Genomic DNA, 22,693 nt, shown 5'->3' on the forward strand with positions numbered 1-22,693 from the left:
GCACACGGAAGTTTCCATTTTTATGAATTTCTTTTTAAAGTAACTGTGTAGTTTTTCCCATATATTTATGTTCATTTAATATATTTAAGAAAAGTGTTTCTTGGGGACGCCGGGTTGGCTCAGTCAGAAGCATGTGACTCTTGACCTTGAGTTGTAAGTTCAAGCACCATTTTGGGTGTAGAGATTACTTAAAAATAAAATCTTAAAAAAAAAAAAAAGTGTTCCTTAAAGTAAATTTTTTGGTAAAGCAATTATTTAGCAAATATGGGAACTGATTGTCTGATGAATTATTCCTTTAGCTAATTAGCTTTTGGGGAGTCCATTTGCAGCAAACAGGCTCAGGTTCCTCCTGTAGTGGGTCTCCTGAGACCCCAGCAAATCCAGGTAGGTTACACCTTGCTCTGAGACTTCACTGTGAGGCACCCCAAACTGTGGACTTTCTGTTCCAAGTGGGGTATCCAGAGGGAGCAGGAGGGGAGGGAGGCCCTGGGCTTCTGAGTGACATACTCCTGTGTGGGAACCTCAGCTCTCCTGGTAGCCTTGGACAATTTGCTTGAGCCTCAGTTTTTTAATCAGTTTTTTACAATTTTTAAATCTGTAACATGGAGAAAAAATACCCTGTGGAACTGTTGCAATGATTTGATACAATCATGAATGTCCAGGTGAACCCATCTTGCTCGGCAGCAGATTCTAGCATTTGCAGGCATCAGACGTTGAGCTCAGAGCTTTGGCGTCACCCCCACAGTTAATTCTCCCAGTAACCCTATGTGAGAGGCTCAGAGAGGGCAGCCCCCTGCCCAAACCCAGCAGCAGGTAAGAGTCTTTGCATGTGGTGTGTAGGGCTGGAGCAGCTGTTGGATCTGAAGGTGCCCGATGTGAGACCCTGTGCCATGTGTTTAGAGATTGGCCGATGACCCACCAGGCACCCTCACTACCCGGGGCCCCACTCACTCAGGCCTGCTGTCCACCCCTAGGTGTTCCAGCAGTACCCTGAGTCCCGCCCACTCACCATCAGGATCCAGGTGCCAAACCCACCTTCGGTGACGCTGCAAAAGGACAAGGCACTGGTGAAGGTGTTTGCCACCTCTGAGGTCATGGTCTCCCAGCCCAATGACGTTGAGACCACTATCTGCCTCATTGATGTGGTGAGTGTCGGGGGGGGGGGTGCCATGTGATCTTCTTGAGTCCCCAGATCCCTTCAAATCTCCATGATACCAACCATAGTGACTACAAGCGCAACATGGGGCCAAATGATCTGATTGAAATCCAGTCTTTAGCACTTCTAGCTGTGTGAACTTTGGTGGATCACTCCCTCTCTCTGGGCTTGATTTTCTCCTCTACTTTGTGGGGATGGCAGCAGGGCATTAGTAAGATACTTGGAGAAGAACCTGTCATGCCATAAGTTTCTCATGTCCCTGGTACCTAGCAGGAGACAGATACAAATACAATAATCTCCAGTTATTTCATAGAGAAGAATCCTCTTAAAATCATGTGGCTCCTTTTCTCAAAATATTTCCTTTCAACCCTGAAACAAATATCAATCCCCTAACAATAACCCATAAAATTCTTCTAGATCATCCCTGGTTACCTTTCAGCTCCTCGCTATTTCACCAACATGCCAGGTGGAGCTCCACCCCGGGGCCTTTGCATATGCTGTTTCCTCCACTTGGAATGCTCTTTCCCCAGGTCTCTTCATTACTCACTTCCCATTTCCTTTAGGTCTCTGTTCAAATGTCACCTCCCCAGAGAGGTTTTCACAAGACCAGTTATCTAAAATATCCCCTCCCCTCCCATCTCTCTCTCCCTCTCTCTCTCTCTCTCTCTCTCCCACCCCTGCTTTACTTGGTTCTTAACCTGTCACTATACAATGTGTTTGTTAGTTTATTGCTGGGCAGAGAGGCAAATTGTCTTATTCACTACAGGATCCTCAGAGCCTAGCATAGGGTCCCACACACAGTAGATGCTCAGTAAATATTTGTTGAAACAATGTGCTGTATTAAATGCCATTTCCCCTTCAGTGGTTAAACCTTTAGATTCAGACACTTGGGGTTCTGTTCCCTCTGCTATGTTTTCTCAGTCTCTCTTCCCAGTGCTCAAGACTAAACGAGCCACCTCTAATCTGGGAAGTGGGTATTCTTGGCTAGAGCATGCCAAGTTACGGTGTGTTGGGGGTCATTTTTGGGCATCATCAGATGCCAGATTAAAAGGGTTGGTTCTCATCCAGGGAATGGAAATGGCTGCCCCTTGTTGATTAGTCCCTATGGTGTGAAAATTTTTCTATCAATCGCCCAAATGTTGTATGATTGAGCTCAGAGCCCGGCCATGACTCTCCAGTGCCCCTAAGATGCAGCCATGACTTTTCTCCAGCCCTGCCTGGTCTGGCCCCTTCCCACTCCATCATCCCAATAATTGTTACTATTAGCAGTAACATCACCTGAATGTGTTGGAGCTTCCTTTTTTTCATTAGACTAATTTACTTTATTTTATGTTTTTGGTGGGGGAAGGAGTTAAGCAAAGAGGGACTTTCCTATAATAAGGCTTCTGCTGGAGAGGGGTTGAGTCTGGACCTTTTATGCCCTCTGCTGGGGGTGGTGAGGGGTAGTTGTGCTTGACACTGGGGATGCCCAATCCCATCTGCATTGGCTCATCTGGAGCAGGTTTCATAGGCTGCAGGCCTCCCCACCCGCTCTGAGACAGCTCAGACACCGCCACCAGCCAAGCAATCGCTGCTCCCTGCGATAGTATCTTTCTGAGGAATGTTCACTTGGCTCTGCTGACTTACTTGAAAGCAACCCACGCGTCAGCAAACATAGGCAATTTATTATTCTCAACCCTTCCCTCCAGAGGGGGGCTATCCATTATTTAGGAAGCATTACTGGGATCTCAACTCGTAAAAGGAGGTTTGACCAAGATCCCGGGGGACAACTGTGTTCATGCAGCTCCTAGCCAGCTCCTGGCACACAGAGTCCGCCCAGCAGTGGTGCCTCATTCTCCTCTCCTTTCCTCCAGGACACAGAACTCTTGGCCATGTTCTCCGTAGAGGGAGATAAGCTCATGATCGACGCCAAGCTGGACAAGTAAGGAGGTTTGCAGACTCAGGCCCCTGCTGCTCAGAAAGTTCTCTTTGGTGCTGCCGTGCCTGGTGCCGGCTCCTGAAGGGACGCCCGGGAGGACACCAGAGGTCCCCTTGCATGGCTGTCAGGGCTGGGTAAATCTGAGAGTCTGCAAGGATGAAACTGGGCTGTGACTGCTAAGACCGCTGGTGAGATCTGGGCAGGGTGGGTGATGCCGTGAGCTGAATAGAAAGGACCTACCGCCAACAACTACTATATCAATAATAATAATAGCGATGGATGTGATGATGATGACGTGCCCAGCTTTGCACTTGGTATTTATAGGCATTGTCTTGTTTAGCCTTGCAATGGCCTTGCAGATTTGGGATTATTATTCTCCCATTTTACAGAGGAAACAACTAGGGCTTGGAGAGGTGGGTTTGCTGCCTCAGGGCCTTGTGTACAGCAGTCCCTCCTTATCCATGGGGGATATGTTCCAAGACCCCCAGTGGATGCCTGAAGGATCAGCTGGTACCACCCCCTGGCTACACAGTGTTTTTCTACTCAGACATACCTGAGTATGTCTTATAAATGTATAAATTAGGTGCAGTTAGAGATTAACAACAATAACTTGTAATAAAACAATTATACGAATATACTATAATAAAAGTTATGTGAATGTTGTTTCTCTCAAAATACTGTACTATACTCATCCTTTTTTTTTTTTTTAAGATTTTATTTATTTATTTGAGAGAGAGAGAGAGAGCACAAGCTGAGGGAGGAGCAGAGGGAGAAGGAAAAACAGGCTCCATGCTCAGTGCAGGGCCCAATACAGAGCTCGATCTCACCACCCTGATCATGACCTGAGCTGAAATCAGGAGTTGGATGCTTAATTGATTGAGCCACCCAGGCACCCCTATACTCACCCTTCTTCTTGTGATGGTGTAAGATGATAAAATGCCCACGTGATGAGATGAAGTCAGGTGAATGACGTAGGCACTGTAATGAAATGTCAGGCTAGTATTGACCTTTGGACAACACGTCAGAAGGGAGATTGTCTCTGGAGGCTGCCCCTGAGCGCGGGTCATTGAAGCCACGGACAATGAAATCTCAGATAAGGTGGCTACTGTGTATGATATAAAAGCCTCAGCATCACATCCAGTACATAGTGCTCAATATGCAGAGCTCAACATTGATCTCATTAACTGCCTCCGGGGTCAGGTGAGGTCTTTGAGAGATGTTGGTGGAGGGGGGCTTCTGATAGTTGATTGAAATACAAGCTCTTATGATTCTCAGGCAATCACTACTTCTAACGGGCTGTTTGCTTTACTGGCAGGACTCACCTCAACCTCAGAACCTCAAACGTAGGCAACTTTGATGTAAGTACTAAGCTCAGAGGAAGGGAATGGCATCCCTTTCTGGGATGCTGGCTGGGTCCCAGGGAGTCTGCGGATGCCAAAGCATTGGCATCATCTCTGTCAAGCCTCATTTACAGGTGGGGAAACTGAGGCCCACAAAGGCAGGGAGGGGACAGAGTTACTGACTCACAGCTCCAACTCTGCCTGCGAGGCTGCTCCGTTTTACTGACTATTCCCATGGAGACAACTTGGCCCAAATCCCTCCATTCCAGGGAGGGGAGGTGATAGGGTCAGTCATGTCCCATGGGAGACCCCTGCCTCTCTGGATGGGGGGCGTGGCACACGGGGGGGGTTGGTTTTGCCACTCCCATGTAATCTTGAGCAATGCCAACCCACTCTGAGCCTTAGCAAGCAGGCTGGGTTTATTTCTAACCACACTTTACCACCACGCTCTGGAATTCTGCTTTTCTAATCGGAGATGCTCAGCTTCTAGGGTTTGGTCCTGTTTCATCATCTCTTTGTTTATTCTTGGGTCCCCCACACCACCGAAATCTCTAGAAATGTCCCCTCTTTTCTTTACAAATTGACGACTAACAGAGGCTTGCTTTCCCAAATGAGCTTGGGTGAGATTTCCACATGGGCAAAGGAACTCAAATATCTATTGTGTTGCCTATTTTTGAGTTTTTCTGACCCCGGCCTCTACAACCCATGGAGTTGGTGTCACCAGTTTCATTCTATAGATGGAGAAACTGGGCCCCAGGGCTGGGCACTGACAAGCCTCACAGCTGGTTGTTGGGGCAAAGCTGGGACCAAAACGGAAATCTCTGGAGTCCAAGCAGCAAAAGAAACTCACATAGTGTGAAATTAGAGAATATTTCTGGGACAACAGAGACTGGCCCTGGGCACCAAATTAAGCCTTTTTTTTTTTTTAAACAAATTTCTCTTATTTAATCCTCCCAACAAACTTATGATTTGGGTACAATTATTAACCCATTTTCCAAATAAGGCAGCCAAATGCAGAGAAGTTGGGTGACTTGTCCAAGGTCACAGCGCTAGGATAAAAGTCCCCTGCTCCTGTCACTGTCCTACCATGTGGTACTACCCCAAGGCAGGTGCTTTACATAGAGGAGTTTACATTTGGCTTTTACAACCACTATACAAGGGAAGTATTATTTCCTCCTGTTTTCAGATGTGGAAACCTATGCTTAGGGAAGTTAGGAGTGCACACACATGAAAAGTCTCAAGGCTGGGCATTTTACCTGACCCGCCTGTACCCCTTGCTGCATCCTTGCAAGCTGGGCTTGCCGGCCCATTTTACAGCTGAGGAAGCTGAAGGTCTGAGAGGTGAGGGAAACTTACCAGAGGCCTGTAGAGACTGAACCAGGCTGGGAACCTGGAGCGTTGGCTACACAGCCCAAGCCCAAGGGCCTTGCATGACACCATGGTGGCTGCAGAGCGAGCTACCAGAGACTACGTGCCCTGGGCCTCCCCCAGTCCCTGCCTCACCATAAGTCTTGGACTGGAGCTTGCCCTGCTCTGGATCTCAGTCTCCTCAACTGCACAGACAGCAGGTGGACAGATGTGCCTTGCTGCTGTCCAACTGGGTGGTTCTGGAGTCACAGCAGCTGCCAGATTTCCCTGAGCAGCTCCATGCCTCCTGCTTGGGCCTCAAGGAGCCCTGGGGATCCGAGCAAGTGAACCCCTGCCTGGGCTGAGTTCTCGTTCTTTCCTGCAGGTTGGCCTCCTGGAGGTGCTGGTCGGGAAGATCTTTGACCTGGCGTTTCTGCCTGCCATGAACGGTGAGAGCTTAGGAACGTGTATGACTTGGGGACCTGGCGGCTCCTGGTTTGTTGGGCATATTTGACACACAACCATTCTGCCTCAACAGTATTTCTGAGACCTTCATTTTAAGCTTATTTATTTAACCCTCTGAATGCAAATGTTGTCTGGGTCCATCAACTTCCTTGTTTGCTGCTTCTGCTGTGTTCTTCTCCTTCTTCTTTTCCTCCTTCTCCCCCTCTTCCTTCTCCTCCTCCCCCTTCTTCCTTATCTGGCCGATTGTTTTGTTTTTCTGGTTATCTATGTAAACTTCTGATTACATATGAAAATGATATGTGTGTAAGTTATAGAAAGCCCAGAACAGCTTAGAAAGTAACATCTCACCTCCCAGAGGCAATTAATCTCAACATCTGGTTATACTTTCTTCTAAACTCCTTTTTTCTCCATTAAAGAAAAAATATAATCCAAGGTATTTCCTGATTTTTTTTAGTGTTTATTTTTAGTTGTGGTGAAACACATATAACATGAAATTTACCTTCTTACCTGTTTTTAGGTACAAGCTTAATATTGCTAGGTATATTCACATTGTTGGGTCCCTGATTGATTCTTAATCATGTATTTAATTTTACTTATACAGGGACTATATGAATACATTATTGTTGTAAAAAATGTTCATTCAGTACAGATAAAGCTAAAGTTGCTCTGACAAAGCCTTCTAACCCAGCATCTGACCTATAGGCAGCCACGTTATCAGTGAGAGGGTATTCTTTGCCCAGCTTCACAAAAGGATGGGACTGAGCATGATTCCTCCTCTCTGTGGTACCTCAGGGATGTTATCAGGAAGCTTCCTGAACTCGGGGGCTACTGGAGGCTAGGAGAGCTGAACCCCATTGTACCTGGAAACCTTACCCCCACCACTTCCGCCAATGCACCCCCACCCTCCCTTTCCCCACTTTCACTTTCTAGAGAAGAGGATGGAGAGGGCCTGGTATCAGCTCTACCAGCCGGGGTGCATTTGGGGAGCTCTCTGTGTCAAACAGAAGTTTATCCTGGAAGCTGTCACCAGAGGAGGCTGAATTGGAATCACAGGAAAGCCCTGGTCACCAAGGCCATGCATGTTCCCTGGTGGGAGAGGATGATGTCAGGAGCCAGGCTGAGCTGGGCTGACCTTTGAGGCAAGAGGTAGAGACTCTCCACCCAGCTTGGTCACCAAGAGGTGGTATGAATCTGGCAGCAAGTCGCTCATTCTCACTCCAACGAAGTTTACCATTCTCAAAAGTGAGATATTGGATCAGGGTCATGATTCAAAAGTGGGTTCCATAAAAAATTAGTCCTAAGTTACTCTTAAGAAGAGGGTTCCATGGCCAAGCCAGTTTGGGAATTTCTGAATATTTTGCTCTAGGTTAGATTCTCAATGTCCTTCATTATCTGAAAAGTCCTGTTGGAGGCAGAAAATCTGTTTATTTATTTATTTTTATTTATTTATTTATTTATTTATTTATTTATTTATTTAAGCAAATCTGTTTAACTTCACTTGAGTCAGTTACCCTCACCTACCCTTTCATCCTTCCTTTCCACCCTGCCTCCTTCCCTTCTTCCTTCCTTCCTTCCTTCCTTCCTTCCTTCCTTCCTTCCTTCCTTCCTTCTTTCCTTCTTTCCCAGAACATGAAACAAAATGAATCTGTGTAAGTTCTGACAATCTAAAAGCAAATGATACACCCATGGCGGTCACTTGTTGGGCTCCATATACAGATGCTTCCATTCAGCAAACACCTGTCCTCTCCTCTGTGCCCAGTGCAGGGCTGGGTGATGCTGGGGACATAGTCCTTGCCTGCAAAAAAACTCACAATCTGGGTAGAAGCGACAGATAGGGAAACAGAGAACTAATTTCTGTAAAGATAGGGGGCAGTTCAAGGGAATGGCAGGAGCCCAGGGTTGCTTGGTCTGGGGTGGGGGAAACCTCACAGAAGAGGTGACATCCAGAGTCTCCTGGAAAGTTCAGAAACTGGGCAGGCAGGCAAGGGTGAGGGAGTGTGCTCGGAGCAGAGGCACCTGCTAGGACAAAGGCCTAGAGATGGAAAAGAAATGGCTGGTCTCCTTGAAAATACCCGTGGCCTCCTGTAATGCCTCTTGGCCATGCTGACTATGCCTGACCCTTTGGCTGTTGTTTCATTTCACAGCTGTGCTGGGCTCTGGTGTCCCTCTCCCCAAAATCCTCAACATTGACTTCAGCAATGCAGACATCGACGTCTTGGAGGTAAGGGGAGAAGCATTCTGTTCTGCTCTTGGCTCCATGCCCAGGAGTTGGGAGGAGGAGGAGAAGGGAGTGGAAGGGTGGGGCATCAGGGGCCTCTTCCTTCAAAGGGGGGCGCTAAGGGAACAAGAAACAAGGCTGAAGAACCCTTAAGAACCCTTTCCCCATCCACCATACCTTTCATCCTTATGACAGACGTCATTGCTCCCATATTGCAGATGGGACTATTGAGGCTCAGAGCAGTAAGGGGCTTGGCCACAGTGGAAGTGCCATGTAGTTCATTGGAAAAACTTTTATTGAGTGCCAGACGATGTGCAAAGAGGTGGGAATACAGCAGAGAATAAAATGTACAGTCCTGGCCCCTGCAGATCTCTCCCAGACAGTGGGACGATGGGCCTTTGGATAAATATTCCTGAAGTAATTGCTAATTATAATCTTGGTAGGTGCCTTGACATTCAAATGCAGAAGGTCTTTTTGCCACTATGAAAGCCACATGTGCTCATTACCTGAAATTCGGAAAATACAGGAAAGATTAAACAAACACATTTATCCTCTTGGATACATATTTGCAACCTAAAAATGACCACTTAGCTCTTTTTCATTCCAATCTTTCTGGAGGTTTATTTTTAAATATGACTTTGCTCAGTAGGGCATTAGTGTTAAAGAATGTGGCCTGGGTTCCAATTCTGATTCTGCTGAGCGACCCTGAACAAGCCACTTAACGTCTCAGTTTTTACCTCTGTAAAGGGGTTAATCATAGCACCTCCCCACAGGGCTGCTTTTAGAATAAAGTGAGATTCTACTGTAAAGTGCCTTATACAGCCCCAGGCACATAGAAAACATCCTAGAAGTGTCCGTCATTATCAGTGTCTTCGTTATGATAAGGAATCCTGTAGTGAACATCCTGGTTCACAAACCTGTTTCTGGATTCAGGATTCAATATGTTCCTTAGAACATACTCCTAGAAATGGAAAGAATGGGCCTTTGCTCCAGAATGACAATTTCCTTTCAAAAGGTGGCCGCATCCATACTGCGTCCAGTGGTATGCAGAGAGCCCAGCTCCTCACACAACTGCCAGGCTTGGGTCTCAGCCCAGGGGTGTCACCCTACTGCCTCAGGGGGGCAGTGAGGGGAGGTGGGCAGTGACCTTGGAGGGGCAGTGTGGGCAGGGGTCAGATGTAGGACAGTGCTCGTGGGTGGTCCCATCTCTTGAGCTCTTGTAGGACCTCAGCAATGCTCTGAGCCTCAGTCTCATCTGAAAATGGGGAAAAATAATGTCCACTCATCAAGTTTGAAATTAAATGAGATACAGCATTTTAATGCTGTTATTCATTTTTAAAACGGGGCAGGGAAATATAGATGGGATTGGGACAAGTTTATCATGACCACAACAACACTACCACAACCACCACCACCACCATCATCATCATCCCATTTCCCAAGCATGTACTTTGCCCCATGCACTGTTTTACATACACTTGGGCCTCAGCATGGCCTGGTCACTGCTTGCCCACACATCATAGATGAAGGACCCGAGTATCAGAAAAGGTAGGCCATTTGCCCAAGGTCACTCAGCTGGTGAGAAGTCGGTTTTGTACTGGAATAATAGACGCAGTTCCAACCAGTGGTTCTCGACTGGGGCTGTATTGCAAGCCCCCTCCCAATGTAAGGGCCTTTTTTAAATCAGTGGGAATGATTTTATTTCTTTATATTCCAGCAAGGGATGTAAGAAGATTATATAGATTATGAATTTCATTTCAGAATATTAAAGGAGACAACACAAATACCTGTGATAAAATGTAAACGAGGGTGCTGGATCTGAAAGGTGCAGAACCACTGAGATCCAGCTTTGGGGCACCGGGGTGGCTCAGTCTGTAGAGCATGTGAGTTGTGGTCATGAGTTCGAGCCCCATACTGGCTGCAGAGATTACTTAAATAAATAAGCTTAAAAAAAAAAAAGACCCAGCCCAGTCTTGATCTTGTACAGCCTCCATAAGTGATAACTACTTTCTTCTCCTTCTTCTTTTTAAATATTTATTTATTTATTTATTTATTTATTTATTTATTTATTTGAGAGAAAGAGAGTGTGTGCACGTGCACATGGTGGGAGGAGCAGGGGCAGAGGGAGAGAGAACCTCAAGCAGACTCCCTGCTGAGCACAGAGTAGGGCTCATCTCCTGACCTAGAGATCATGACCTGAGCTGAAACCAAGAGTCAGGCGCTCAACCAACTGAGCTACTTAGATGCCTTCCCCTTCTTTTCTTTCTTCTTCCTCCCCCTCTTCCTCCTCCTCTTCTCCTTCTCATCATTATTATATGGATCTAACGTTTTATTTTAACTTTATCTTTTTAAAGATTTTCATTTATTTATTTGTTTTTGTGTGAGAGAGAGACCATGAGCAGAGGGTGAGATAGAGAGAGAGAGAGAGAGAGAGAGAGAGAGAGGCAGACTCCCTGCTGATCAGGGAGCCCAATGTGGGGTTCAATCCTAGGACCCTAGGATCATGACCTGAGCTGAAGGCAGATGCTTAACTGACTGAGACACCGAAGCACCCCTTAACTTTTCATTTAAAAACAATTTTAGACTTATAGGAGAGTTGCAAAAATAGTACAGAGAGTACTAGAATACTCTTCACTCAGTTTCTTGTGTGGCACTAGCATCTTATATAACCAGAGTATAATGATCAAAATCAGGAAGTTCACATTGATATAAAACTATTAACTAATCTACAGACCTTTCTCAATGGTTTTCCCACTACTGTACTTTGTCTGGTTCAGGATCCATGATCCTGCTTTGCACTTGGCTGTCGATCCAAGTATGCAACAGTGTCCTCTGATGTGTGAGAGTTCCTAAATTTTCCTTGTATTTTATGACCTTGACATTTCTGATGAGTCTGGCCCATTGTGTGGGATGCCCTACAACTTGGATTTGACCAATGTTTTCTCGTGATTAGATTGAGGTTATTTATTTTTGGCAAGAACGCCACTGAAGGGATGCTGTGCCCCTCTCAGCGCACCACATGGGGGGCATGCAATGTCAGTGTCTTATTCCTGGGGATACTGACTTTGATCATGTGGTCAAGGAAGTCCCTGCCAGTTTTCCCACTTAAGTTACTATTTTTCCCATTGTAACTGATAAATATCTCATGAGGAGATAGTTGGAGACAACTACCCAAATATCCTATTTCTCACCACACTTTCTCCCACTCATTTTGCCATTCTTTGATGGTTCTTGTCTGCAACAGTTATTACTGTGGAATCTGCCTAATGGAGACTTTCTATTGCTATCACTCCTTCCACATTTATTAGTTGAAATTTTTCTACAAGTAAGAGCCATCCCTTCTCCTCCATTAGTTTATTTACCCAATGATTTATATCAGTACAGACTTATGGGTATTTATTTCATTCTATGGGTTAACTCCATTATTTACTTTGTTGTAGATGTTTTTAGTTATGAAAATTGATTTTGGAAGAATGTGGACTGAGGCTCAAGACTGGTTCCCTTATTTGGGGGAAGAAGGAGATGAGAGGCAGGGAGGGAAGGGTCTTGCCTTAGGTCTCCTGTACTGGGCAAGCTAATGACATGGCCAGGGTGCTCCTCGGGTCCCTTTAATCCCAATAAATCTTCATTGTTCACGGTTGCTTGCTCCTGGAAATGTGCCTTACCCAATCCACAGACAGCTGACTGCTGAGGTTCTAAGCAGAAGCCATCTCCTCCACTAACTGGGTTCTCTGTTCTGACCTCCAAGGACCTTCTGGTGCTGAGTGCCTGAATGACAGAGGCAGAGATGCTACTGCAGCCCCAGAAGAAACCAGAGCTAGCCCTGGAAAGGCTCTGCCTGACACAGTCTCCAGCTCTGAGTCCCTTCCACCCCAAACAACAAATCCCTCCCAAGCTTCCCAACCCTCTTCCCACCTGCCCCCAACCCAAGAAGGTAACCAACCAGTGACTCTTCTGGCAAATAATCTTATGGGCAGCCCCTGCATTGGGATGGAGGTCCCCTGGTGGATTGAGACCTCTTGGACTCCATGCCAGACTCCACACTGCGCACTTTACACTTTCAATAAAAGATGCCAATTTCCCTGCAGTTGGGGCAAGTCTCCACAGAGGACCCTCCCTCAGGGTCTGGGTGTTTCTTCCCTCCATGGCTGCACTGGGGGCACCTGGCAGTTGTAGCTACGAGCTGATGGAGGATGGTTCAACTCATGACTGAAAAATATCAGACACCTCTGAGGACCCTACAGATGGACAGGAAGAGATTTAATTCAGTTCTCACTGCCTTGGTTCAGGGCTCAGTTTAGCTGATTCCTCTTGCCTCAGTTTTCTCATCACACCTCAGCACATGGGGGGGGGGGGCCCAGACTCAGAAGCAACAAGGTCAGAATCCTCAGGCTTCACACTGCCAGAGGCATTGCCTTATAGCCAGCCTAGCTCCTGTGTGCCATGATGACAAGGGTCTTCACTCTTTTCTTGGCTTCCAGCTGCCCCTCTCTATCCTCTCCTTTTCTGTGTTCCCAACATGACTTGCTCAGGTCCAGAAAGGTGGACAGGTGTATCCCAGGTCCCAGGGGAGAGGTTAAAGGGACCCAAAAAAAAGACTCTCTGTCCCATCTTTCTGAGAGCACATGTTCATCAAGGGCTTTCTACCTGCTGAGCCCTGTACTCGGGCTTTGTGACTTGATCTCATTTAACCTCATGAGAGCACCATAAGGTAGGTCCCTATTTTGCAGGTGGGGAAATCGAGACACCAAGAAATGCAGGGACTTGCCCAAGGTCACACAGCTGCAAAGTGGCAGAGCTGGAGTTGGAACCTGATGATTTAGCTCCAGAGCCCATGCTTTAACCACCCACCACACTGCGCCTGTTCATAAGCTAAAGGGAGAAGTTCCAGGCTAAATTTGGCCCTAAAGGTGTGCAGTTCTCAGCAGAAAGAAAGCATAGAGTCACACCCCAGCACTACTTCAGTGCATCTACTAAGAAGAGAGGCACATCACTTCCACTTATGTTTCATTAGCTGCAGCAGGTCACATGACTCTGCCTGACCTTCAGGAGGAGGGAAGTGTGATCCTTTCTTATAGTGAGGAAGGGGAGGAAAACCAGATATATTGGTGAGCACAAGTAATGTCTTCCACACTCTCCTGTGTCCTCCTGAGAAGATGAGACTGGAGACATAGCTGGGGCAGGGGAATAGTGAAACTTCTGTTGCATAGAGAGTCTACAGAAATGCAAGGCATCTCATGCCTTCAGCTGCAAACAAAGGAGGCACAGATGCAGCAACAGCCCAGAAAATGAGCAAGGAGGCTCAAAAGCCTGGTTCTTTACAAGCATGCCCTTGGTTTCTAGAAATAAAGCCCAATGATGATGAGAGCTTCAATGAAACCTAGCCCCTGCCCATGTATTGTCCTCTCAGAGCACCTGTTCCTCTAACCCCCACCCAAAGGCTCCTGGAAAACCTGTCTGCCAGACAGTGAGAGGAAGAGCCAGTGTCTTCACATTAAAAACCATCACGCTGCATTCTACAGAGAGGTTCCCCTGCCACAGGACAGCTTTATGCATCACTAAGCTCAACTCTGGCATCAGGAGGTCATTAGAGAACAAGAATCTTGGGGGCCCCTGGGTGGCTCAGTCAGTTAAGTGTCTGCCTTCAGCTCAGGTCATGATCCCAGGGTGCTGGGATTGAGCCCTGCATCAGGCTCCCTGCCCAGTGGAGAGTCTGCTTCTCCCTCCCCCCACACCCCCCCGCCCCCGCTTACGATCATTCTCTCACTCTCTGTCAAATAAATAAATAAAATCTAAAAAAAAAAAAAAAAGAATAAGAATCTTGGAGTTGGGAGGATGAGGCTCAACTTCGACCTCTGTCACTTTGTTGACTTGGTGAGGCCCTCAGCCTTCTGAACTTTAGTTCTCCCGTCTGTAGAGTGGATATTGATAATCATTATCACACTCTAAGTGTGCAGCTATCTAAATGAGATTTTTTTCCCATGAGGTGCTTAGCACTGAGGCAGGCACACAGTAAGTGCTCAATCTGTGCTTGCTGTGGTTAGTGCTGGTTTCTAAAGTGTGGGCACTCCAGAACCCTTGGCTCTGATCAGGGCTCAGTTGAGGACAAGGAAGGGCGCTTGACATGCTGGCAAGAGAGTGTCCAAGGAACCCCTCCCAGAGCAAGGCAGAGGCTGCTCTCCCAAACAGCTCTGGATATGTTTAGAGCCATAGGGCACATTTAGAGCAGTTTCAGCTTCTAGCCCTGAGAGGGCACAGAAACATTGAAGCCCCTTTTAGCATAATTGAAATAGTTTTGCCTCGCAGTCATCTTTTGAAAAAGATTTTATTTATTATGTGTAGAAGAAAGAGAGAGAGAGGGCATGAGTGGGGAGGCAGGGACAAGCAGATTTCCCGCTGAGCAGGGAGCCGGAGGCAGGGCTCATCCCAGGACCCCGAGATCATGACCTAAGCCCAAGGCAGTCTCTTTACCAACTGAGCCATCCAGGCGCCCCCCGTGACTTTTTTTTAAAGACTTTTTTTCTCATTAGGTTTATTCCTAATAGTTTATTATAACTCAATATTATGTTGGGTTTATTCCTGGCTGCATCATTCATTCATTCATTCATTCATTCATTCAATCGCTGCTTCTCTGAGTGCCCATTCTGCCCTCCTGAAGCTTAGATTCTAGTCCGCAAGACAAGCCTTACATGATAAGGCTTAATAAACAATGATATTTGAACAAGTAAATTAAAGGTTATTTTGAGATTGTCTTGAGGGCCATAGAAGGAGGGAATAAACAGGGACAAATATCAAGGAGGGAAGGGGAGGAAGAAGCAGCATTGGGTGGTCAAGGAAGATCCACCTTTCTGGGGAATAAACACATCATCATCAGAGACCCCTGTGGGCGCCTTCACAGCCCATCACTCCTCCCCTGTCTCCGTTCCCGTGTCCTTGGTAACGCCCAAATCCCAGCTCCTGAAATCGAGGGGAGGGGACTCGGAGAGGAGTGGGGCGGGACTTCCTGTCCAGGCTGCTCCGGGAAAGGCTAGAGCGGAGGAAGTCCCGCCTCGGGGGGCGGTGCCTGGAGAGAACCCGGAACTTGATTCCCCCGCAGGTGGATCCTGCGTCCCTAATTGCCGCCCTGTTAGAACCGCCTCCTGTCAATCCTCACGAATCCATTTGTTTCTATTTCTGCGTGCGCGGTGGGTCCTCCCGTTCTTTCTCCTCTGAACCACTGCTCGAGCCTCCTCACTGGTCTCCTCTCTTCCAGTCTGGCACTACTCTCCGTAGCCAGAGGGTTTCTTAAACTGCACGCGTGCAAACACCGCCCTGCCCTGCTTCGAGCCTTTCCGTGACATCCAGAGCCAAATCCAGGTCCCCCAGCGCCGCCCACAAGGCCCTGCAGGTCTGCCCCACCCCCTTCTCCAGCGCCATCCCCTGCAGGAGGGCCCCGAAGCCCTCCGTAGGTCCCGCACACCTTCCTCAGACGTTAAAGCACACCCGCATGCTCCAAGTTTAACTCCCTCTGCGATTTAATTTTCTAGGTTTTTTTTTTTTTTTTTTTTTTTAAGACTTTTGGGGGAAACTTTTGGGTTAGAAAGAACTCGTTTCATTTTCCGTTGGCTACGGTTTCTCAACCTTCAAAGGGCACGCTCGGGCATTCTTTAGAAATAGGAAAATGGAAAGATTTGGAAGAATAGGGAAGGAGGAAGAGACGAGGTCGGATCAGATCAGAATTTGAGCAGCACAGCATGGGGTTGAGAGTCCAAATTAGAATGCATGGTCCAGAATGCTTTGGATTTCTGGGGAAGCGAGAGGAGCCAGGCATGGTGGGTCAGTGCAGCTGACAGGAGAGGATCTTCACACTCAGCCCTATGGTTCAGGGCTTGACTAATCTGCCCCCTCCTCCTTCAGCTTGTGATGAACTTGATCAAATCACCACCGCATCCTGAGTTGACAATGACAAAACCAAATGAACTGTTGTTTTACTTTTAAAAGAAAGAGTTTTATTTTTTAAGTACTCTCCATACCCAATGTAAGGCTCGAACCCACAACACCAAGATCCAGGGTCACACATCCCATTGACGGAGTCAGCTAAGTGTCTCCAAGCTGTAGTTTTAAATTTAAAAGTGAGAAAAGCCTCTACTGTGCATTTCCACAAGCTTTGGATGATACTGAGGTTTCATTGGTAAACCAAGGATGCCCCTCAGCATTGCATTCCAGCTCTGGGCATGTGAGCCGGGGGGGGGGGGGGGGGGGGGTTGTCCTTGAACAGATTCATAGCAGGACCTGCAGTGAGACTTCTCCCATGACTTCATGGATGCTCTACCTCAGTTGTAGTTGACAAATAGCAAATTCTATTTGTCAACCCCACCCCCACGAAGCCCCCCACGAAGAACTCCCTTAGTAGTTTTAACTACTATTCCTGAGTAACAGGCCATCTCAAAACTTGGTGGCATAAAACATAATTTTCGTTTCTTCACAGATTCTGTGGGTCACGACAGCTTATCTCTGCTCCAAGCTGTCTGGGACCTCAAGCTGGGAAGAACAGCTTGGGGGTGACTTCAGAACTGGGGGCTTGAATCTTTTGGAGGCTTCTTCATTCACCTGTCTGGTGGTCGATGGTGGCTGTCAGCCGGAACACCTACACATGTCCTGTCCATGTGCTTGCTGGGTTTACTCCCAAGATGGCAAAACGGAAGCTGTATGGCATTTTATAATCTTGTTCTGGAAGTCACATAGTTTCACTTCTGTGATACTCATTTAGTCAAAGCAGTCACAAAGGCCCTTCCAGGTCATCAAAATGGCTATTTTGTCACAATGCCATGGAAACCTGTGAGCAATCCTACTGCCTCTGAAATTCACTGTATTCCCCCCTACCTTCACTACCCTGATCTCCGATCCCACACCTACTGTCTCAGTTGTGTAGGTCCCCTACTAGAAGGAGTCCTGTTGTAGTCCAGTCCTTCCACTTTTCAGTTGAGCCAAGTGAGGCTCAGAAATGAGAAGGCATCCCCCAGACTGAAGTAGTGCACACAGCACAGGATGGCGGTGTGTTTAATAAAATTGCCTTTGAGGATGGTAATTCCGGAAATACCTAGGAATATATTCTTAGGAAATACCTATGACTGCATCACAGACCACTCCCAAACTTAATGGCTTAAAAAAAAACTCAACAATTTATTATTTGTCATGCTTCTGTGGGTTAACTGGGCTGTTCTTCTGCCACATGTGATGTTAATGCAATGGAGGCCAGGTCCAGTCCTCAAACCCGAGGACTTCCCTTCCACCTGCTTGCTTTGTTTAGCATGCATCCAAAGAGAAGCTTGGTTTCTGCCAGCGTCCTTCTGTAGAGCCTGTTGATCCCAGGCTTTCTAGCCTGGCATTTGTCTGATGCCCTTGCAAGCCTTGCCAGTTTCTGGTTGAACCCAGGTCCCATCTGGGGCTGGAGTGCCAAGATCCTATCACCAATCCCAGTGAGGGGCATTCCCCATGTAAGCAGAGGGTTCTGATCTAGAAGCACTGTGAAGGGGACCATAGCTCTGAAGGCCACGAAGCCACTCCTTGGCTCCCAGGCTGAGCCCATCTGGTCTGTACTGTGCAGCCTGGGCCTTTTTCTGATAATCTGAGAAGGTAAGTCCTTTGAATCAACAAAGGGGAACCATCACCATCATCAATGCCATCACCATAACAACAGCCACTTATTGAGCACTTACTATGTACTGGGTACTGTGCTGAGCTCACAACTACCATCATACAAGTATGAACCCTCATCCTTCTCATTACACAGATGAGACTGTGTAGGCTTTGAGAAGCTAACTTCCCATTGTCCCACAGTGTGTAGGTGGCAGTGCTGGGGTTCTTTCCTAGATCAATAACATTCTGAAGCTCGCACCCTGCTCTCAAATTAAAACCCCAAAATACTGACACATGGATCATAATGAGGTTTACATTGGTGTAGCCATCTAATCTATTATATGAACTGGGAGAGGTTTTTTTTTTTTAAGATTTTATTTATTTGAAAGAGAGAGCACATGAGCAGGGAGAAGGGCAGAGGGAGAAGCAGACTCCTCACTGAGTACAGAGCCAGACTCGGGGATCAACCCTGGGATCAGTACCTGAGCTGAAGTCAGATGCTTAGCTGACGGAGCCCCCCAGGTGCCTCTCAAACTGGGACAGTTTTGTGAGTAGAAAGGGACACTAGTAATAAGGCATAAGCTGGGCCTGTTCTTTGCAGAAGGGATGTAAGGTCACCTTAGTAAACATGCACCGAGTGGATACCCAGTCCTGAGCCAGGCACAGAGAGGACATTCATTTAACCTACAGCTTGTCACTCCCAAACATGACCAGAGTCCCACATCAGCCAACCACCTCCTGCCACCCCAACATGAGTCTTTGGGGGAGAACGGTGTCAACATTGGTTCTTTGTCAACGATCATGTGTGTAATGGGAAGGATTTTTCTGAGGAGCAGTTATAAGGACTTTTGGTTAATCAAACATGATTGTTTTAGAATCTGTCAAAATTAGAGATTTTGTACATCCCTAGGCAAGCTGATGCTTGGATTCCTTTTTATCACAATCAGATGAATTTATAGGACCCTAGGAGAGAGAAGCCAGCCATGGAGATTTATGGACTTTTATTCCCCATTAAATATGGTGCCAGGAAGACCCAGGGGCTATTTACAAGACTCCTGCCTTTTGCCTAAAGCCAGCATCCTCAGATTTTGAGATACCCAGGCCCCAGAACCAACTCAATTCCCTTAGATTTGGGGAAAGATGAGAGCTGCTATCGGCCATTGTACTTGCTTGGTAACCCTCAGCCAGTGGATGGAGGGGGGAGGTGCTCTGATCCCTTCAGCTGAGTTCCTCAGAACAGAATCTGTGGCCCATGGTGACACCCCATCCTCCTCTGTTAACTCATTTAGGACATTAAGAGGCATAGTGGGATTCCTGGTCTTCATTAGAAACATTAAAATCTGACAAGCAAAACTCCCGGACAGATAAGAATGTTCTGTAGGGAACGTGTGCATGTCCCACGTTCTCGTTCCTTATCTCTGACACAGAGGGGAATTTAACACATGAGTGCAGCATGGCCTGGAGCAAGGTTACCTGGTCTAATCCTGCCATCCACAGCTTGTGGCCACAGGCAGGCACCTTAACCTCTCCACAGCTTTGTAAGGGTTGAATGAGTGGCCATGGAGAGACTGCTCAGAACTGTGCTAAGTGCCACACAAGTTTTGCTCATTTATCATGGGGAAAGAGGTGCCTGGATGATTGCAGGAGTGGCATGAGGACAGTAGACAATCCGCTGGTAGCAGTGGTGGCGGTGATCTTATGAGGGGCAACAAGGAGTTGGCACAGCACACACACACGCACACACAAATGGCTGAAAGGACCAGGGAGAGAGATTGAGAAAGAGACCCCATGTGTGCTTCTCTGTGTGCTGGCTTTGCCTGGAGGTGGTGATCATCTCTGTTGTCCAGTGGTCCGTTTGGTGGGACACCCATGTTGGGTCTCCTGGAAGGGTTGCTCACAAGATGATCATGTCATCTGAAAAGCAACAAACCACATGATGAACCACACTCCCTGGCCCATGGCTTGTGGCTCCCACACTCTCCACTGCTGAATCATTTCTGCTGTGAGTGTGGCCCTCCCCTGTGCCAGCACCATCCCAAATGAGAGAGCCTCTTCTTTGAATACAAACTCCCAAGAATCCTTCTGCCCTGTCCATCCCCACAATTCTGGTCATGGTCTTCTCAAAGCCACTTCTTTGAAACCACTTTCTTTGTCAACAAAGAGAGAATACAAGGGGAAGGAGCCACCATTTATTAAGTGTCTAGCAAGTTCTAGGAGCAGTGACAGGCATCTCCTACCCATTATCTTGCAAAATCCTTGAAGCTGTTCTGGGAGAAGAAGGGTATTATCCTCACTTCACAGATGAGGATGTGATGCTCAGAGAGGTTAAGTAACTTGCCCAAGTCCACACAGCAAGTGAGCAGAGGAACTGGAATGTGGCCCAGGTTTGACTTCAGAACCTGGTCTCTTTCACTTCATCAAAGAGGGCAGAAGCACAGGAGGAAAGCCCAGAGCATCTGGTGAATAGAGAAATGACTAGTCTGATCAGAGCAGATGATTAGTAAAAGATGGAGCTGGTAAGTGGGCACCGAATTGTGGAGGCCTGGACGTTCGGCTGAAGGGTTTGGATTTCCTCCTATGGACAGTGGGGAGCTATAGTTCTCGAGGAGGAGAGGAACCTAATGTTGCCATGGGCTATGCTGAGATGGACGAGGTAGACCATAGCAGGAAAGGCTGGAGTCTTAGTCAGAGCCTGGTGAACATGGAATCCCCAGGGCAGCGTGTAAAAATGCAGGTCACCAGGCATCCCCCTCCTCAGCGCTTCTGATTCCATAACTTCGAGATGGGGAACTGGAATCTGAATTTAATTAACTTCACGGGTGGATTGGGTAAAAGATCTGGAGAAACATTGTTTTAGTCAACTAGCTTAATTGTGCAATCAGGGAAACTGAGGCTGGGAGAGAGCAAGGGGCACATAGCAAGCAGGTGACAGTAGATTTTGGGACCCAGGTATTTGATGCCCAGCCCTGAACCCCACCGGGCCTGACTTACTTGAGGGTGTTGTTTTGTGTGTGGGGTTTTTTTTTAAAGATTTTATTTATTTATTCATGAGAGACACACAGAGAGAGGCAGAGACACAGGCAGAGGGAGGAACCTGTGGGGAGCCCAATGCGGGACTCAATCCCAGGACCCCGGGATCACAACCTGAGCCAAAGGCAGATGCTCAACTACTGAACCACCCAGGTGCCCACTTGAGGGCGTTTTAAGTGATCCCCTAAGTCCCGGGAGTCTGGCCCTCTCCCCTGCGTAGAGGTAACCACAACAGGGAGTCCACTCAACTGTCAACTCCTGGCCCCAGTTGCTTTCCAGGCAAAAGGTGACTTGGAAAAGGGCAAATGCAGAAACTGGCATGGCCTGGGCTTGATAAAAACAAGTCAGGCAGTTGCCCTAGGGGAGCCACAGGGCTCAGCTCTAAGGAGCCCTTGTTGTCAATGCTGAGCTGACCGTCCCTGGCCCTGCTGCCCCCGCCCCATCTCCTCTGCAGGCTAGCACCAGTCACCTGCCCCCCTGGGGAATTCTGCATCTCCCCCATCCTGCCTGGCAGGCTGCATCCTAAGAGCCCTCTCTGTCCTCACTCTACCTGCCATCCTCCCTCCTCCCAGACTTGCCACAGCCACCCTTTCCAAGTTGCCTGGATCATTCAAGCCACTTGTCACTGTCCTGGTTCAGGACCTCATTTCCTGGTTTCTGCACCAGAAAAGTCTCCCTCCTCCTGTCCCTGCCCAGATCTACCCTAGCATGGGCCACACATCTGATTCTTCATCTAATAACCATTTATTGAGCAACTACTATGTTCTGGGGTGCAAGATGAGTAAGACAGCCTCCCTTCCCTACTGCCCTTTGAATTTAGGCATCTGTACTGTTTGAGGGGCCAAGTTTGGGTTTGGAAATCTTTGCCAGGGCTGCAAGTGCTGGGACCTTGGCCCCTACGCAGCCTCTGAATGCTGGGTTCCTATCATCTCTCCACGGCACTGCCAGAGAGCCAGAGACAGACCCCAGGGCCCCTTCCCAGTCTTGGGCAGACCCTTCCCAGCTGGAAGGTTACAAAGTACATCATAGTTGTGATTCATTTGACTCTCATCTGGGGTCTGGGAGGCAAAGCTGGGGTTGGGATTCCCATTTCACAGATGGCATGGGAACGGTGTGACCTACCAAGGAAAAGGCAGGGCTCAGTGACAACCCAGGTCTCCTGATACTGCGCACAAGGCTCTGTGCCCTCATCCTAACAGCAGCCTTGGCTCAGGTTTGCTTGGTGCCTGGCATCAAGATGAGTTCTTGGCAGGTGATTCACCCAGCCATCACAACAGCCCTTCACAGTAGGTACAAGCCGTGACTCCATTTGACAGATGAGGACACAGAGGCTCAGAGGCATAGCTTGAGGTTACCCCGTGTGTGAAGAGCAGAGCTAAGATTCAACAGCAGGCTGTCCTAGCTTCAGAGCACGTGCTTCTAACCTAAGCCACAGAGATTATGGGGCGACATTTAAACCGAGCCAAACATGGGGTCATGCAAAGTGCCTAGAGGAGGGGCATGTAAGGGTGAGAATCAGCAGTCCTTATCACCGGAGTGTTCAGACTGAGCTCTTTGGTCAAATGAGGGTTTCTGGGCAGGGTGATAGAAAAGCAGCTCTT

General features: G+C 47.7%; 1 protein-coding gene and 1 long non-coding RNA gene across 3 annotated transcripts in view; one reads left to right on the top strand and one right to left on the bottom strand.

The window, feature by feature from the left end:
- BPIFB4 (BPI fold containing family B member 4) overlaps positions 1-14,104 on the top strand; it is a 28,435-nt gene extending 14,331 nt beyond the window's left edge. For both annotated transcript variants that reach the window (XM_072800581.1, XM_072800582.1), the window contains exons 12-17: positions 975-1,145; positions 3,010-3,077; positions 4,390-4,432; positions 6,147-6,210; positions 8,371-8,447; positions 12,193-14,104. In XM_072800581.1, the coding sequence (XP_072656682.1) occupies positions 975-1,145; positions 3,010-3,077; positions 4,390-4,432; positions 6,147-6,210; positions 8,371-8,447; positions 12,193-12,216 (447 nt within the window). In that variant the 3' untranslated portion in view covers positions 12,217-14,104. The remainder of the gene's footprint in view (positions 1-974; positions 1,146-3,009; positions 3,078-4,389; positions 4,433-6,146; positions 6,211-8,370; positions 8,448-12,192) is intronic.
- A 1,895-nt stretch (positions 14,105-15,999) lies between these two features.
- LOC140617872 (uncharacterized) lies at positions 16,000-18,050 on the bottom strand. The gene is made up of 2 exons (XR_012018024.1): positions 17,034-18,050; positions 16,000-16,374 (listed from the first exon to the last, which is right to left on the bottom strand). It is a non-coding gene; the product is annotated as an uncharacterized lncRNA (long non-coding RNA).
- Positions 18,051-22,693: the final 4,643 nt, after the last annotated feature.

The sequence above is a fragment of the Canis lupus genome, chromosome 26 (genome assembly GCF_048164855.1).
Source record: "Canis lupus baileyi chromosome 26, mCanLup2.hap1, whole genome shotgun sequence".
NCBI lineage: Eukaryota > Metazoa > Chordata > Mammalia > Carnivora > Canidae > Canis > Canis lupus.